General features: G+C 42.2%; 1 protein-coding gene across 9 annotated transcripts in view; it reads right to left on the bottom strand.

Moving 5' to 3' along the window:
- ctnnd2a (catenin (cadherin-associated protein), delta 2a) overlaps nt 1-18,337 on the bottom strand; it is a 222,589-nt gene that overhangs the window by 66,123 nt on the left and 138,129 nt on the right. For all 9 annotated transcript variants that reach the window (XR_006841506.1, XR_006841504.1, XR_006841505.1 and 6 more), the window contains one exon: nt 1,796-1,928. Coding sequence is in view for 6 of the 9 variants with exons in the window: in XM_046372048.1 (XP_046228004.1) it covers nt 1,796-1,928 (133 nt within the window). In the remaining 3 variants the exon portion in view is untranslated. The remainder of the gene's footprint in view (nt 1-1,795; nt 1,929-18,337) is intronic.

The following is an 18,337-nucleotide window of genomic DNA, read 5'->3' as shown; positions in this document are numbered from 1 at the left end:
AAAGCAACTGCTATTCACAGACACACTCATGAAGGCCATGAAATGCTTATTCTGTTCTCAAACTTTCTTAAGAATTTTATTTGACTGATATTTTATGAATAGCGCCAGATATCAGAGAAAGATCAGAGAAAAAGACGTCAGTGAGAGTCAAGATGTCTTAAGATGTGCTTAATGTGACAGCCCTGCAGTAAATTCACATGATAAAAACGATGAAAAGGTACAGCTGAGTTTTCAAACACTTCATAAATAAAATGGGGGAAGCAGAAGAATTTTCACAGAGTGTGACAAGAATAAAGTAAATGCTAAAGTAAAGAGAAGCGCTATTATGAGGGGGGAAATAAAAAAGTAAACACTGTTGGTAAGGGAGTTCAAGGCTTTGTTCCACAGGGAAGAGAGCTTCAAAATAAATATTCTTATTTATCATTAATTCATCACTCCCATCACAGGATACAAACACGTCAAAATTATAAGTTACACAATAATCTGAAAAAAAAGGATCTTTGACTGAATTAATATCCCATATCTGGCTTAGTGATCATCAAGCTTATTGTTCATTAAAAACTATTTAAGAAACACGGCTCAGGGCACATTTCTGCGTCATTACTCCATAATGCACACGCTGCATTTTGTCACTGTGCGCACATGTCGAAGTGTGTGCATGAAGATGTATGCATATGAATGCCTGCTTTTATTTGATGTGATGCAAAGCGTCAGTTTTGGCCTGTTGATATCTCTTCCAGATTTAATTTGTGTAAATAGTGTTTAGCAGGGCCTTGGGGTCGAATCGAGACAAACACACTGAATGATGAAGGCAGACCAAAGCATCCGCTGTCAATACACTGTTGCTATTTTCTTATTCTCTCCATTGTGGACCCCTCCATTCAGCCAATAATTACACCCATTACAAAAGACACTTGGTGGATGAGAGAGTGGGAGGAGAATGAAGTGTGATGTGTCTGTATGTGTTTTTGTATGTGTATATGTGTGTGTTTGTTTGTGTGGGTGGAAAAATGGGTCGGTGTGAATGAAAATTAGCTGCATCTCCATGTTTTCATTGTTAATTGCCTGCATTTGCAGATAGTTAATATTAATTATTAGCATTATTATATGCATTTTTTTTCCTTTTTTTCCCCATTTGCTTGTTTTCCTTTGTAACTGTGCAGGCACTTTAGCAATGAGGCATCACTCAGTAGTGTAGCAGTTGCAACTTTTGACCTGCAATTAATTTCTTGAAGAAAACTCTGTCAATGCCCTCGCCTGCATGTACTGCTAAATTGATTTTGAGAGCAGTATAGGGTGGGTGAGGGGCATGCGTAGAAAGAGAAAAAGAAAAGATTTTGTGTATCTGTGGGTTTGGGTGTGAGTGCATCTGCATGTGCCCGTGCCATTGGTTTAGAGCGCTGCTAGCCTTATTAAAGGGCTTATTAGAGAGTTCCAAAGGGGCTTCCCTCCAAAATTGCTTTTGAGAGACAAACGCGTGTCTTTGGGACTAATTGAACTTTACTGGCGCTATAGCTAAAACTCAACAGAGGACACAGCTTAGGGATGGAGATTGCAGAAAGCTTTATCATGCATAACATCACCGTGGAACTGGTTAGTTAATGCTCAAGAGCGACTGCAGCAAAACGCAAAACAGCCAGAGCTGTTTTCAACTGCGGCTCATAAGACGGTTCCTTATACACACCTTTTCATGGCTCATGTCATCCAAGTTGCAGTCATTTCCTTCTCTACATCCCTGATACTATTCAAATACTCACACAGCACTGAACACACACACACACACACATATACAAACCTCAGCTTTGATCTTGTTGTCTCCAAAGCAGAGATGCTGTAGGTAGGCTGCAGCATTGGACTGTACTGATGGGAACTGGTGCTGTAACATCTGGATCACCTCTGGCAGCTCCGGATCTCTCCACCCAAACTCTCTGCAGAGGCACAGACAGACAGAGACACTTTGATTCCAGCAGTACTTGAACAAAGCATCTGGCCAGAACACAGGAGATTACCTGAAAGTAGTCCAATAAAACCAGAGACTTTCTTCCCAGCATACCCACAGCTACACATATTCCCTCACATTGTTACACAGAATACACAGAGAAAGACAGACAGATGAAAAGACAGAGATTTAAATGTCAAAATCGACTTTGTTCTGCTTTCTTATGGGAAAGATCTTCACAAGTTAAGCACCACAGAGGGTTAGAAACAATGAAAATCGCACTCTGAATACTCAGTTTGCCAAATCATTGTCATTTCCACCCATCCCAGGCACTCTACATTCAACAGTTTCTAAAAGCTTTACCCCTGCGTTCAAAAATGATAACCGTCTTGTCTGAATAAAGACAAAAGTGTCACTTACAAAACTCCAAGGACAACCAAGGACAAAAACACATCACAGAACTGTCTGAAACTTTGACTGGCGTGTGATTTATTATGAAATGTAAAGGACAATAATACATACATATACATAATATATGAAGTGAAGACTCTGAAGGAATTTGATGAAAGGTAATAAATGTAGTTTATGGAGAAATGGAAGTAATAATTAAACTGACATGCATGATACCTGATTGATTTAACTTCACACACACCTTCAAACTAACAGCACAGAAGATCAATACAATCAGCACAGTTTTAAAGTGGACACACAAGATTAGTGTCACCAGTTCAGTATCTGAGCATGTGAAATCTGGTCATAATCTGCCCTTCAGGATGGAAAACATTATGATGTGACAGTGAAGTTGAACTTTGACCTTTTGCACACAACATGGCATCACTTCATCTTTATGTCCTGTCAGACATTTGTGTGAAATTTTGTCATATTTCGCACAAAAAAGTAGTTTGAAGTTTAACTTAAAAAGGTCTGAAGATTTCATGATGCATTACTACTGCCTGCCTACTGTCTGCAGTTGAGTTGTGTTTTATACTTCCATACGACCACTGGGAGCTTACACTCAGATGAGCACAGTGGACAAAGTAAAATAAATGTTTTGTCCCTCGGTAATACCCAGGAAATGGTCGCCGTTATTGTGTTATCGCCTGCTAATAATTGTTTTGCTAGAGTCTCCCGAATGAGGAAATTATGAGTGTGTGAGAAAGTGTTAGAAACGGTGGGTCTGTGTGCACTTGCATGCACGAGTGTGCGTCACCACAATCTACTGTAATGTTTTCTCCAATAAAGCACTCTGTTAACAGTTTGTCTGTTACTTCTTCTCTCTCTCCTTCTCTCACTGCTTTCAAACAACTGTCAGCCCTCAATGGGATCTGAAGAAAACCTGTGTTGAAATTTGGAGCCTCCCATCGATTGCGGTGTTTGAGGATTGATTTTGTTGTTTCTGCCTTGATGCTCACTGTTGTGTGCCAAAATGCACCTCACTGTAACCCCGTCAAGCTATCGTGAAAAACGTTGATTCATTTTGCCTCCTAGCTCAGTCTCCCCGAACATGAAAATGTGATAAATATGGGACAATTGACCTGCCTGGAGAGTTATAATTGACAAGGTAGAGGATTGTGTGTGTGTGAGTGTCTGAAGTTTTCGCAGCAGAAAATGAAGCCTCGACACAGTGCTCTCATCTCTGTCGGATCAAGCGAATGCGGTCTATGAAACATCTGTGAAAAGCAGAGCATTCACGGGGAGTAAACATGGCTCTCAAAGATAAAGCAAGCTCCAGCGCGGACGGCTCTTTATCTGCCGAATGATAAGTGTTCATTCAGCCATAAAGCAGGACTGAGGGAGGGAGGTAGAGGAGAGATCGAGGGAGGGAGGAAGAGGAAGGGATTCCCAAGGCATTTAGGGGATTTAGGAGGAGAGACCCTCAAACAGCTCTTCTTAAATCACACAGCCAGATACCATCAGGGCAGTTTGTTTGTTTATGTGTGTGTCTGTGTGTGAGTGTGTGGCAAGATTAAGATAGGATCATGATGTGTGTTTATGTGGACACAATTGCCTCTGTGCCTGTTTGTCCCTGGGTAGGTTTGGGTCTGTCAGTGTGTGTGTGTGAGCACACATTTGAACATGTTTCATCTGTATCTATACTTTAGCATACGTACATATGCATTTAAGGATCTGATGTTGTGTTAATACCAATGTGCACGTATGTGTGTGTTTGAGCATCCGTGCGTGTGTGTGTATCATCCACCGCCTGCAGCCTCCCAGCTCTGTCAGTGTAGTAATAGAAAGCAGAGTGATTTGCTGATAAGATAAGCATCATGGCTCGCCATTAATTAAAAAGCCCTGGAAGGGAGAGAGATGGAGTGAGACAGAGTGAGACGCAGAGGAAGAATGAGAATGAGGAAGGAGAGTTAAGGGGGCGAAAAAAATGAGTTCGGAAGGCAACTGTGTGTACAGCGAGCAAGAAGAGGCTGGTAGGGGATGGAAACTTTTTAAAAAAAGGGTGGAAAACAACCTTCAGATAAGATGTCAGTCATGTCAACACAGGTGCTAATGAGAGCTGCAGCCTCTGCAGAAGCACCGCCAGGCGACAAGCCAACGACGTAAACAGCAGGATGCACCCAGAAAGGGAAACAGCCCACAAAAAGAAGAACCGATCAAAGACTGCCCACAAAACTGCAGGGTTCACACTATATACCCACACAGCTTTGGAAGAATCTGCAGCACAACCGAGCTGTCGTTTATGTGCCATATTCTTTATGTTATTTTACTATTTTGTGCCTCGTCTTTTGGTTATAAATTCAACGCAGAACAATTTGTTGGCCTGCCTTTCTTAAACCTGAGCTGCATGTTCCCTGACACGACATTCTGCTGTTTAAGAGAATAAATTAGGTGGCACCGCTGCCGCAGAGAGCTCCGTGTTCCTGGTTAGACGGGTTACTCTGCCATTTCTTGAGGCATGCGGAGGCGTGATGCAGCGAAAAAACTTTCAGTGGAAACAGTGGGTATGGCAGGAGCGCAGTTTGACATAGTGAGAATAAAGGCAGGTGGCAAGGGGCTTGGTGGGGGAGGGAGGGTGGAGACGGAGTGATATAACTGGGACATATGAAAAGACTGCTGTGTGAAGGTAGGGCTTTGATGAAGTTACACACACACACACACACACACGAAAGGGAGGCAAAATGTACAACACATGAAAATGCCTGGATTATCAAAGGACTTCTTTCTTTTCATGAAAATTCTCTTCATATCTCCCTCTTTTCATGTCCAGCTCTCATGAGACGGGTGAAATCCCAACATGACCGCTGATATACAGAATGCACACATGGAAGCATTCATGTACACTAACACTGCGGGAAAACAAAGCTCTTCTAATCTGAAATACCGCCGATTGGATACAAACAGAGACAAACACAACAGTGCTGCTCTGCATTTAACACTGCTGATTTTCCACTAAGATTAGTTGATTGTTGCTGCGAATCATTCCAGTGCTTCTGCCTGGCAGGGGAGGCTGGAGGTGGAGGGACAGGCGTGATTGACAGCAATACATCTTCGCCCCTGTTTCATCATTCATTGTCATGTTCCCCGTATCCCTGAACTCAAACGGATGAAATGGCAGAGGCAAAGTGTGCAGGGATGAATTATGTAACGGCTGATGTGATAAATAACAACAAAAAAGCTAAAAAATGATTGCCATCAGGTGATGAAATTTAGTGTTCGTGTTCATGAGGAGACACAGAAAGGCAGCTGTGTGGAGTGCCCTTGGATATAGTCACTATAAATTAAACATTTATACCTGTCACTGGATATAAATACATATTTATAGGCAGGCTTTTCCCAGATTTAGGTTTGGGGTTTTGCTGCTCTTCAAGGCAAGAAAGCTGCAGAGCAAGAGACCACAGTTTGAGACCACAGTTTGAGACCACTTCAGCCAAAATCGAGGTACTTTTTCCAGCATTTACGGCAACAAATCCAAATATTTTTAAGAAGAAGGCGGGGCAATTTGCAGGTGTGTTTGTGGTGAATAAGCCAGGGAAATGGACACAAAATGTTTACCAAACAAGTTTCTACAGATCCCATTAGCTTGTGCAAAGGGATCAAAGAGCCAATCAATGTACCTGAAATCTTTAAATTCTTTTGAGTGCACTTTGAGTGCTTTGTTGTGCTTACTTGCACACTGAAACTCAAGGGAATAACAGGAGATGTCATGTGGAAGATGAAAGCCAGTATATGCACATGTTTAATGTACAGCAATGCAGAAGACATCGTTTAGTGTCACTGTATCTTCTTTAGTATTATACATTAAAACAACATGGTGAGGGGTCTGATGCTGTGTCCTTTTCTGTTGTCTGTAATAGTGACAGAAATCTGTGACAGTGACAGACATAAGCCAGGACTAAAAACATAAGTGGTTCTAATGGGATCGATAAGATCAAATCACATTCATTTAAACAAAGGTCCTACTCAGTAACAGCATAGACACAGATTTATAACACGCTGTAGTATGGTGCATGACTGCACATACAAATTTTGAAATCTCAACATCCATTTTGTTGGGTCTTCCAGCCCAAATTACATCCATCAGCAGGGCCGGTAATGCATCTGGAGTGACAGCTCCACACAGGAAGCCTGTCCCACTGGCCTTAATCTGATTGGACAAGGACTGTCATGTCTGTTAACGGATTGGAGGGTCGAGGATGGACAGACTGGCAGTGTGAATACCAAAGCAGATGCTAATTAAGGCCTGAACATCAATCTTCATCACAGTGTTTGGATGGAGGGGAGGCAGAGAAAGATGAAGAGATGAGCAGCGTGGGATGGAGAAGAGGAGGAGAGAGAGAGGGAAAACAAAATCAGAGTAGAAGCAGAAAAGAAAGAAAATGCAATTTCAATAATGAACTACCTTGGTGATCGTATTTTTCCTGTTACTTTGGAGGAGCCAAACAAGAGTTTGACTGTGACAGAGGAGTAAACAGCGCACTTTTCAAATACTGGCTCTTAAACCATCCTAGCATCAAACACGAGTTCCTCTGTGAATCTGTTCACACCTGTGTATCCCCGTTTGTGTGTGCAGGTGGGTGTGACTACTCCTGAATGCACACTCGCGTAGAGTGAAGGTTAAGTTGATACGAAGAAAAGAACTCAGCAATAAACAGCAGGCGGAATAAGAAGCAGATGAAGATGCACAAACATTGACTCAAAGTGCAGCCCCGGGTGTCTTTAATTAAAAACTCAATTTAATTAAGATGTTATCGAGGAAAACAGCCAACTCTGTTGATGTGCCCTACTGACAAATGCCTGGTAAAGGTAAGTTTAGGTTGCTCTTTGGCCCTCACAGCCAGGACAGAGGGATTAAGCTGACTGACCTTCTAGTAATGTAAATGAGTCAGTTTTAGTGCCTCATGTAGTATTAGTCATTCATACCTTTACTGACATGTCAATACAAAATCACAGCACAAACATGCCTGCAAAATCCTTTACGCATCATATTGGATTTTCTGTGTTGTCTTGGCTCTAACAGTTTTAAGTAAGGTTGCACATTCTGCACAGGCTCTTCTCCTCTCCTAAAAATGTCTCCGTGTGGAGGTCTGTTACAGCTGCCCGAACTGAACACAAATCCCTTCCACAGCATAGGGGATCAATGAAAGGTGGGGAGAAGAGAGAGTGTTATGCTCGTAATAGCTGGGCAGACAAATGGATAGATAGAGATGGGTGGATGGGATGAAACCCATCCAGAAATAAACAGTGGGCAGAAAGAAAAAAATCTGTGGTGAGTCAGCAGCAGTGAAAACACCTCATCTTCTGTCACCATCCTCTTCCTCCTAAACCTACTACTCCACAGTTACTGGGAAAGTTGAAGTGACTGGCAATCACGGATCAGTTCACTTCATGGAAATAATAAAGTGAGTTGGACACATTAATTCCACACGCAAGGTAGATCATCCTGGGAAAGACGGGGAAGAAAAGGGCCGTGAATAATGGCGACAGACCGTGCTGTGGAGAGTGCAAAGGAAATGACTGATAAACGCAAAGGACAGAGAAAAAGTAGTCCTTTCATCCCTTCAGTATGAGCAGCCACATGGGGCTTCTTCTCCTTGTTCTTTTCCTCCTCTTGCCTGCACATACCAGTGATTTAAACTCACTCTCTTTCTCTGTCGCTCTCTCTGGAGTTCTTCCAGCTGAAGCCCATGCTACAACCACGCAGGCGGAGAGAAAAATCAATAAGGTCTCTCTATGGCATCTTCCATTTGGGAGTAGGAGGCTCAGGAGGTTGAACAAGAGCAAACAAAGGACAGAGTGAGAAGAATGAGAGGTGCTGAATGAGACTGAGGAACATCAATGGGGTGGAGAGAGAGAGATGATGGTGAGCAAATAGCTGGTGATGAAATGTGCTGGATGTCTCTGAGAAAACCTGAACCTGAGCAACAAGTCTCCACCATGTGGTGACTGGACACCATTTTGGAAAAACTGACAACCACTTTTTGGGTTTGGTGGTCATCAGTAGTAACCACTTTGTACCAAATAAAAAATCATATAGAAAGCAGTAGGATACATAACCCAAACAGACATAAACCGACAGGTGCATTATAACTGATATTAGAATATTCCTGCTACAGTCAGAAGCAGACGAGTGTGGACACAAATGTTCCCCCCATTTACTTGCATGCATACACTGCATGTGTAACATACACCTCAAAAAGTGACATCAAGTTCACCAATTCAGGGACCACAAGGCTGGACAAGCACTGATGCTCAAAGCAACACCATAATGAGGTGCAGGCTGGCACATCCATCAACAACAACGCACCATCATTCACAAGATTAAGGTCGCCAAGCAGAAGAACCTTATAAAACTTTTCAACACTGTGTATTATGTTCTGGATAACCTTTACCTCCTGACATCCTTAGCTCATCTGCTGGTTCTTCAAATACAGAATGGATCTGATTTTGTGCGGTTGACAGGCTACAGGACAGATCAGGCAAACCAACCAAAACAAAACACAGGATCTTAAAAATAATGTAGCAGTGCAACAGAGCACAAGTGTGAGACAGGGTATCCAGAAGGCATAGCTTGTGAAAGGGTAAAGTGGATGAGTTTTTAGCTTTATTTTAACAATTTTTTGGCAATTAGTGTGTTTCACAGCTTTAGGCCATAACTGACAAAGGTTACATTCCTGATTTTCTTTCGTCTGTTTCTGGAAACCTCCAATAAACCAACAGCAGATGATCACAGTGTTCTTGAAATCAGACCAAGGGAGTTAGCTTGGTCCTTACCTATTTAGGGCTTTGTATATAACGGTACCTTAAGATTGATTCTAAATGTCATGTTAACGTTAGCTAAAACTGGACTGAAGTGCTCTCTCCTCTTCAGGTCAATAGTCGAGCCGCAGAGTTTTAAATAAGCTGAATTCTCTCTGTATCTTTTTACTCAAGATGATCAACAAAAGTTTCCTCAGTGAGCATCAAAAACTAGGCCAAAATGTCTTTGACGAGGCAGAAGAAAAAAAAATCTGCCTTCATCTGCTTTCTTAAACCAGCACAATGTTCTTCCCTAATTGTATGATTTTCAAGAAGGAAAGTGCACTTCATCTACAGTTCTTGTACAAGTCCTGAGTTAGTGGGAGGAGTGGTGATGCAAAAAGTGTCAAATCCAAAGAAGATTTCACATAGAGTAGGAAGGGAATATGGTGCTTTTTATCTTTGAGTGTTCTTTAGGATTTGCTCAGTTTTTTCACTGTATCACGGCTCTACTGCCCAAACACTTTATACCAGTTTAAAGCAGTTTAAAGTCTACTCGTTGCCCTTTTGATAATTTGCTTTTGATAAGGGTGTCTACTTGAAAATTAAAATGTAGAAAATGTCACTTAAAAGTGTGAGTGTGCGTGCGTACGACGTTGGCATGGGTGGGGTTGGTGAAGGGGAACATTAGTGTACGGGGACATGGAGCAATTTGCCAGGGTAGGGAAAACACAAACGGCGTTACCAGTCCTTGCAATTAGCTGAACACACAGAATCGGAGGCCTAATCGAAAAGGACATTAAGCTGACAGACAGGTGTTCATTTACACACACACACCCAGAGAGGAGTGTGCACACATTCACATACACAGTGTGCTGAATATATACACACACTGCAGCTAGGCAAAGGCATGCACATTAACATGCATATAAACATTTAGCAGATACACGTACATACCCACACAAGCACACAACCATGCATATTGCTCTCTCTCACATTCACAGCAAGGCAAAAATGCACACATATTCACATTGCTATTATTATCCCACATTTGCTGATCAGTAATTTTCAGCCCAATGGCACAACTCCCCTGTTACACAGTGCAATTACTGGATGTTTATACAGCTAAACAATAGGCCAGTGAAACATACACACTCAGTCAAACATTCATTAGATGGGCCAGCAGAAGCTGAGGTGACCTAAGTCACTACAATATATCACACAGCACCTTCATTAAGATTGAGCTCTGTATTCTACTGTATCAAAAGCAAGAAAAAAGGCCCAACCCAGAACATCCATCCAATAGGAAAACTATTTTGTTGCAGCAAGAGATACAATGGAAAACGATGCAGTTTAAAGTGGGCTTTATCAAGCTGCTGCCTTCACTACTGTGTCCAGCACAGGTAGAGACTGCATTTTGGTAGACTACATCAGTAGAAATTCTAGTTTATGCTGCACTCGTGAAAAAAAGGGTCCCTCAAAAGTCATGTAGATACGAGCTGACGAATCATTAACATTACTAATGTAGCTATCCACACAGAAAATTAGTTTTTTGTCTTGCCTTCCTCAATGGTTCAAACACCCTGAGTAGAGCTGATTAAAGATCAGGTGTGAGAGGTACACATTTGTACCTCGATTTTAAGATGATTAATTCCAGTCCTCCTTAGAAGATGGCTATTTTTCCCCCCACAGACTGATGAGAGCAGTGGCATCAGTGAACCACCATCAGCAGAATGCACTGCATGGTGTCCAGTAAGACTGAGATGAACCACTCTAACTTGAGCAGCGATGCAACACAAGTGAACAAATTGACCAATCAAAAACCCATCCACTACACTCAGCCAATCACAGTACAAGCAGAAGATTAAGCTGGTGGATGAAGGAGAGCTTGCTGAAAAATTACTGCCCCATTGTCTCTTGATTTGCGAGCCGAGATGCAATCATGTCAACTAGCCTGCTCTGGCCTCTGAATGAAGAAAGGTGAGCTATTTTTACTGTGGTGATGGTAATGAGGATGCTAGCTCGAGCATGTGTGTGTGTATGTGTGTGTGTGTGACCAACAAATGCACCCTCATGCCTCATCCCTAATGAAGGTGCCGCACAGTGTCAGCTTTGTGTCCATGTGCATCATGCAACCACAAATTATCCACAATTATTCTGTCATGTGAATATCACACCGATAAGGTCAAGCTGGATATTAGCACTGCATGCCTGTGTGTGTGAGTGTGCGTGTGTGTGCACGTGTGTATAAAGCATTCATCCACAGTAAGATTCACATTACAGAGCCAGACATTTGCTATAGAGGTCAGAGACCTGCCCTGACATTATACAAGGGGTGACTTGCCAGACAACACGTACACTCAGAAGCACATTCACACAAACTATTTTTTGTGCTTGTTTTGTTCATATTTTCCTCCTTGCTTCTCTCTCTGACACAAACACACACACCTGTAAATCCTTCAAACCACCCACACACATGCAGAGTAAATTGACTGCAGCACAAAGGCATCCCACTTACAAAAACATCTTTGTCACACACATTGTTTTTTTTCCTCTGTTATTTTATTTTTCTGTCTTTTTGTCCTCTCCTCCCAGATGTCTGTCTTACTTTTGAGTGCACTTCCTGCTCTGTTCTGGAAGTTAAACCTGAACTAAAAACACCACAGAGCAGGATAAATGGAGGCCAAGGTGACAAGCTGCACAGCTCTAAATAACAGCAATGGATGGATGAGGTGTGGACAGAAAGCTGGGGAGAGAGGGAGAGAGAGAGAGAGAGAGAGAGAGAGAGAGAGAGACTGCCATTTTGAGTGTGTAATTTGCACACACTATGCACTGCACACACACATACTGGCAGATGTCAACTGTCTGAACAATGAGTGCCCTGATCTTTCCATTACGAAGACAGTTTTCACATACTTGGTGTGTGTGTGTGTGTGTGGGTGTGTGTGTGGGTGCATGTGTGTGTGAGGGAGGGAGAAAGACAAAGAGAAAGTGAGTGGAGTTATTCCACAACTTTCCCTGACAGGTTCCATTTGGAGTTTGCTCACAATTACAGGGCCATGTTCAAACTCCTCTGCTGTCCTCCTGCTTTATGTCAAAATGTTTGTATGGACATGTTGTAGGGGACAAATGGAGATCGTCATCATCATCGAGTGTTTGACAGTATCTCTGTCAGTAATGGGGTATCACAGATGTTTAAAATGAGTCCCCCTGATACCAAGAACTTTGTCATGTACTTGTGTAAATTAATCTTTCTTTTTGTTCCTCCGGATGAATGTTTGACCTTCATTGTGCAGGATGATGTACAGTATATAGACAAAAGTACTGGGGCACCTGATCATTACATCAAGTGGGACTTGAATGACATTGCATTCTAAACACACAGACAGCTTTGCAGCTATAACAGCTTCCACTCTTCTGGGAAGGCTTTCTATACCATAAGGTCTCTATTCCATAAGGTTGCGCTGGGGCACTGGGGCACAGTCACGCTGGAATAGAAAAGGGCCTTCAACAAACTGTTGCCACAAAGTTGGAAGCATAGCATTGTCCAAAATGTCTTGGTGTGCTGAAGCATTAAGATTTCCCTTCACTGGAAGTCAGGGGCCGAGCCCAAACCCTGAGAAACAACCCCACATAACACCTGCAGTCAATAATACAGAGGTGTGTCCCAATACTTTTGTCTATATAGTTTATGTGTGCCACTGTAAGGCTGTTTTCACATTCACTGACAAAAGTGTAAATCCTCTCTGAGCTCACTGAAGCCAATTCTGATCCAGTATTCAGCAAACAAACAAAGTGTGATGTGGAAACGTGAAGCCTCCAGTGTATTTATTTCCATAACAGGAGAGTCATTTTTTTAATCTAGTAATTATAAGTTTTTTTCCCTAACAAAAACCATTTCACACATACAAAGATTTTATGCACGCCTTAATATGTGTGTGATGGGGATTTTTAACATAACCTTAACACAATAAAGCAACCAAGCTATTGGATAAATACACTTAACACAGAACCTGTGGCGTAAGCAGCACCCTGTCCACCGGACCCGTGGAGAGAGGGCTCACTCAGGAATCTATCAATGTCTGCGATTCAGGTAGCCTGAAGCAGCAATTGCCTTTTTTCAGCCATTTATACCTCAAAATAACCACCATAAACTTTTCGCATTGTCAAGGTCTACTGTTGCAGAAGTTTTTCCAAACCTGAATCTACTTTCTTCTAAAGAACAGGCAGCTGTGCAGCTCCTATATCTACCCCCAAATGGCTCTATAATTCATTTTGATTTTCCTGTGCCCAGGCATTACAGAGTAATTTTGAACTTAGCTTACATTTCACCTTGAGGTGACTAAACTCTCCTTGGGCACTGTGTGAGTTCGGGTGCGGGCATATTAATATTTCAGCACTTCCTTGTGTGCAATGTGTTTGGGCGTGTACGTGTGTGTGTGTGTGTATGTGAGAGAGAGAGAGAGAGAGAGAAAGTTAGTGTAATCAGTAAGATGACGCAAAAGGGAAGAAAAACTAATAAACCACTGATTAGCGTATGCACCTGCTTCTCTCATTAGTTCACATTGGGACAATAACACAGCAGAGAACAGCAGCAGCCGTACTGCATTTACTAAAAGCTGCGCAAGAAAAATACAACAAATATGCTGATAATGATGCTGACTGTGGAGATGATGACATATAAAGTAAGAAGATGGTAGTGATAAAATATGAATGACACAACATGATATGAAACGAGTAATTAAGACAATGACGAACACGACATAATCAGGAAAGTGATAATGTGATTATGCTGCATCAGAGACTGATGGTAACAGCAGATGTGATTTGACTCTATTTTGTGACTATTTCTAATATGTCCAAGACATCAGAGCATGTGAAAGAAGATGTGACGGAGCAGGAGAAGGTGGATGAGACGATGATGAAAACTGACTCAACTGACAGCGTTGAGATTGTGATAACGCTGATGGTACTCAGGGAGTCTCACAAAAAGTGACCAGCTTTATGTGAAGACCGGGACCTTTTACATGCTGAGAGTGTGCATCACAGAGCTATAGCACACACGTATACACACACTGTACAGAGTAACAGTCTCTATACCCTGTTTGCTGCTGTAATACTGTAATTTCCCAGTTATGGGACTAATAAAGGATTATCTTATCTTATCTTAAAATCCAACCTTTCAAAGGAATATGGTCTACAACTATAAAAACAAGCACTCTTTCCTTAGGGGAATTTGGGTGACAGCTCTGATTCTTTACATCAGACTGACTGGAGGTTTGAGTTTACTTGCTAAATAAACAGCGAGTGTCAGACTGTGCTGGCTTTCATCAAGTCTGATGAAGAGCAGTTGTGTGAGCTGCTTATTTATTTGGTTTGATCACTTTCAGCTCAGCACCTGTCCTCTTAAGTTTGGATGTGTGTGCACATTCCCATTTGGGTTTATCCGCTGCCTGATATTCACTGAGCAACTTTTTAATGACACAGATGACTGCATTCTTTAAAGTGGTATAATTTGGTTAAAAAAAAGAAAAAAAAACAACTTTGATTTTCCACATGTTCACTCATCCTTGCAAGAGGATTGCTGGCATGAACCCATGATGGAATAGGGGGGGAATTATAACCCAGCTCAAGCAATACCTGTTTGACAGCTCTGTGGCAGCTACGAAACAGATGTGCAGCTGAAATTGTCCAAATAACTTGTTCAGTGAATTTTCACTGAAGACTCCTGATCACAGTTTTCAAGATTTACTGGGCGTTTTGTAAATATCAATATATATTAAGACTGCCGAATCAGTGAAGTGATGCAGGAAAATATGTGCAAGGTATAAAATATACGCAGAGGGAAACCAAACACAATCATGGTTGGGCAACACACAAATGCACTAAACACACACTCTTAACTAAGAGGAGGTAAGACAACACCAACAACCTTGTTCGACGCCTGCATCTACTCCTCAGATCGCTCACAATCCTTCTGCCAAGATTAGCATTTCACTTGAGTCACGGTCAGAATGATGCACCAGCCTGGCCAACAGGACAGTCTTTACTGGTATTGTTAAGTGTAAACACATGCACACACACACACACACACACACATAAGTGCAGACAGAAATGCACGCTCAAATGCAAACATGCAGGCAGCATGTTGAACAGAGCCTTAGGAATCACTTCATACCCTGTGGCGAAAAAAAAGAGGTGCAGAGCTTGGAAGAGAGAGGGAACATGAGGGGGAGAGTAGAAGGGATTAAAAAAAGGGGAGAAGGATGGAATGGCAGGTTTAACAGCCACAGAGGACAACAGGGGGGTGTAGGAGTGTTTAGGCTCAGAGCAAGGGAGAAAACAGCTCCCAGCACCTCCCAACCCATCATCACCGTCGAGCATTCTCTACCTGATGAAGAGATGATGAGAGAGAGACACGGAGCGATGGATGCGTGATGGAGGAGTGTTTCTAAATTTGGTCAGCACCCACAGGATGCATCAGACTTATTTTGTCATGACTCAATGAAAAAATTTGAATCCACCCTGCAGATCACAAGCAGGGGGTCTATGATCAAAACAGGAGACTTTACCTGGGATGAAAATAAATCATGACATGAATAATGAGGCAGCCAAACACATATTTCGACACGTGATGTCTGCATCTCTCCACATCGTAAATATCTGTTGTGGGGCTTGTTGATAACGGCTACCAGCAGCACTGTGTCATCAATGGATTTATTTTGTCTGGCTTGAAAATATCTTATCGAGATTTTCTCATAATTTGATTTTAGTTCTCACAGGGAGTAACTCACAAGGAGGCAAAAGAGTCAAAATGACAGTATGAGACTAATAAAAAAGTGAGCATACTGTGCTACTTATTAAAATGTTTCCTTAAAAACCTCTCTCACTCCGTTAGCTGCTGTTTTATCTTTATGTCGCATTCCTCAATACTCTTGTATTCCTTAATTATCAAGCAAAAAGAAATTTAAGACTGAGAACAACATTAGTTTGAGTTTCTGTAGATGTGAGCTTCTGAGTGGGTATGTTAAGTGTTTTTTTAGTAAGGGAGCTCCACAGGGATGTATTATAAGATGATTGTAAAATGCAGGTGCTTTTGTATCCGCAGCAGACTAAACATGATCACAATAAGCAATTGAAACCATTAATTCCAAATATGCGCAGAAACGGTGACAATTATTTTGGTCCCCTGGTTGTTGCCAATAACAAGCGCAAGTAACTCAACTAAAAGGTCCAGATTCTTCTCCTGCTCAGAAGAAGCACAACTCAGTGACTTTAATGTCTGCAGGCCTGTGGAAGACTGAGTCTTGCTTAAAGATAGCAGTGGCATGCAAGATTTACAACTGCTTGACATTAATGTCTGTGGTGGATGGTAATAAAATGGGTAATTAAGGACAAGATACATTTCTTTGAGTGTAAAGTCAATTGTGCTAAGTTCATGCGAGACTGCACTGAAGTCCGAGGGAAAATAAAACCTTAGCGCTGCTGTCTCATGAGGCTTGTTCAACTGAAATCTGCCAGCGTCCACGTTAGACGCAGTCCACACTCACACTGAGTAGCAACTGGAGAACCATAAAGAGAAAATTTGTCTCAACTGGACTATGGACTTATCTTACCATATAAATAAATAGAGCTTTGAGAAACAAGATTTCTATTTCCAAGTAGGAAAAATTAAAATCTGCTACTTTTAAACTAATATCAAAACATATTAAGTTAAAGTTTGTCAGTCTAAACAATTGCTGCTTAATTGCTTGCTTAAATTTGATATTTATGATCAAAAGTGTGCTTCTTTTCTACCAGCGCAGCATTAAGACCCCAGATGTGGTTAGGCTGCGTCACTCTCGAGTGTGAGCCAGAGGGGAGGCGAGGTGACGTGAGACGTGCGGTGAGGAGAAGATATACAGTACAGTAATTCTGCTGGTGTGACAATTTCCCGTAATCCCTCCCAAATGCTGCCAGTGTCAGGAGACGTGGCAAGGATCTACCGCCATACTTCTGTTGAGAATGAAGCAGCTGAAAAAGCATATATTAATGTTTTCTTCCCATCCTGTAGATTAGTTTAGAGCCGAACAGATGCATTTAGCATGTAGTTTGACGGATGTTAATCGACGAAACGTTTGTGGCAGTAATTACCATAAAAAACAATAATGCAATGACTTGATCAAAGGAACATGACAGATTCATTACTGAATGTGTGCATTAAGAGTGCACATACACACACACACGCACTGCAAGAAAACGCCCTTCAACTGCTGAAACAGAGAACGGTCCACACTTACATTCTGATTCCTCACCGCCTGAGAGCCAAATTTCATCTAAATGTTAGTCGTTATTTTAATTATGTGTATGCGAATCGGCTCTGCGTGCCATTTGTTGCGTGTGTCTCTGTGTGGCCACCCGACTAATTCACAGCTAACCTGTCTGTCTGCGTCTCTTTGGTCTACCCATCCCTCGGAGTCAGGGTGAAGCCCACCGCAGCAGAGGAGAAGGCAGACACACAAGGTTGTTGTCAGCCCAAGGTCACACACACACATACACATGCGCACAAACAGATAGGTCACCTCAGAAAAGGAAAATAACTACAATGGGCAATTTACCCAGAACAGGCAGGGATGATGGCCAGGGCACGGATGCACGTGCACACACACACACACACACAGAAACACACACTCACACATACACACAGCTGTGCCTCAGGGCCAAGGTTCTGGCAATGCATCATTACCCTCCCTTGGAGGTAATTCCATATCCCAGCATGCATTTCTCATGTGGAGAGGAAATTACCCCTGGGCCGTGCTGAGAGCCAATAGAGTGTGTCCTCCTATCTGTCTCTCTCTCTCTCTTCGTTCCTTTCTATTTCTTTAAATCCCTCGCTCACCCCGTGACTGTGCCTCTCACGCCCTTACTGTCCTCCCTCCCTTGGTCTCTCTGCCTGAGTCACCCAGTTACTAACCCATTCTTTTATCTGTCTTTATCTTTCTCTCATTGCCACTTCATTTATCTCTCTCCTTTGTCCCCCTTTTCTATGTCTGATGTAGAAGACAGATTAATAACAAAGGACAAAAAAAGGACTAGCTAACTCTCTCCATTCCTGCCCTTCTCCATCTCTACTCTGTCTTTAAGCTGTTCACGGTGAGGCCAAACATCTGAGTTTCCTTTAAAAGAACCATTGTATCTCCAAAGAGAGAGAAAAGGTGTAAAATGGAC

This window comes from Scatophagus argus, chromosome 18, assembly GCF_020382885.2.
Source record: "Scatophagus argus isolate fScaArg1 chromosome 18, fScaArg1.pri, whole genome shotgun sequence".
Lineage (NCBI taxonomy): Eukaryota > Metazoa > Chordata > Actinopteri > Scatophagidae > Scatophagus > Scatophagus argus.
This window is presented reverse-complemented; position numbering and strand designations above follow the sequence as displayed.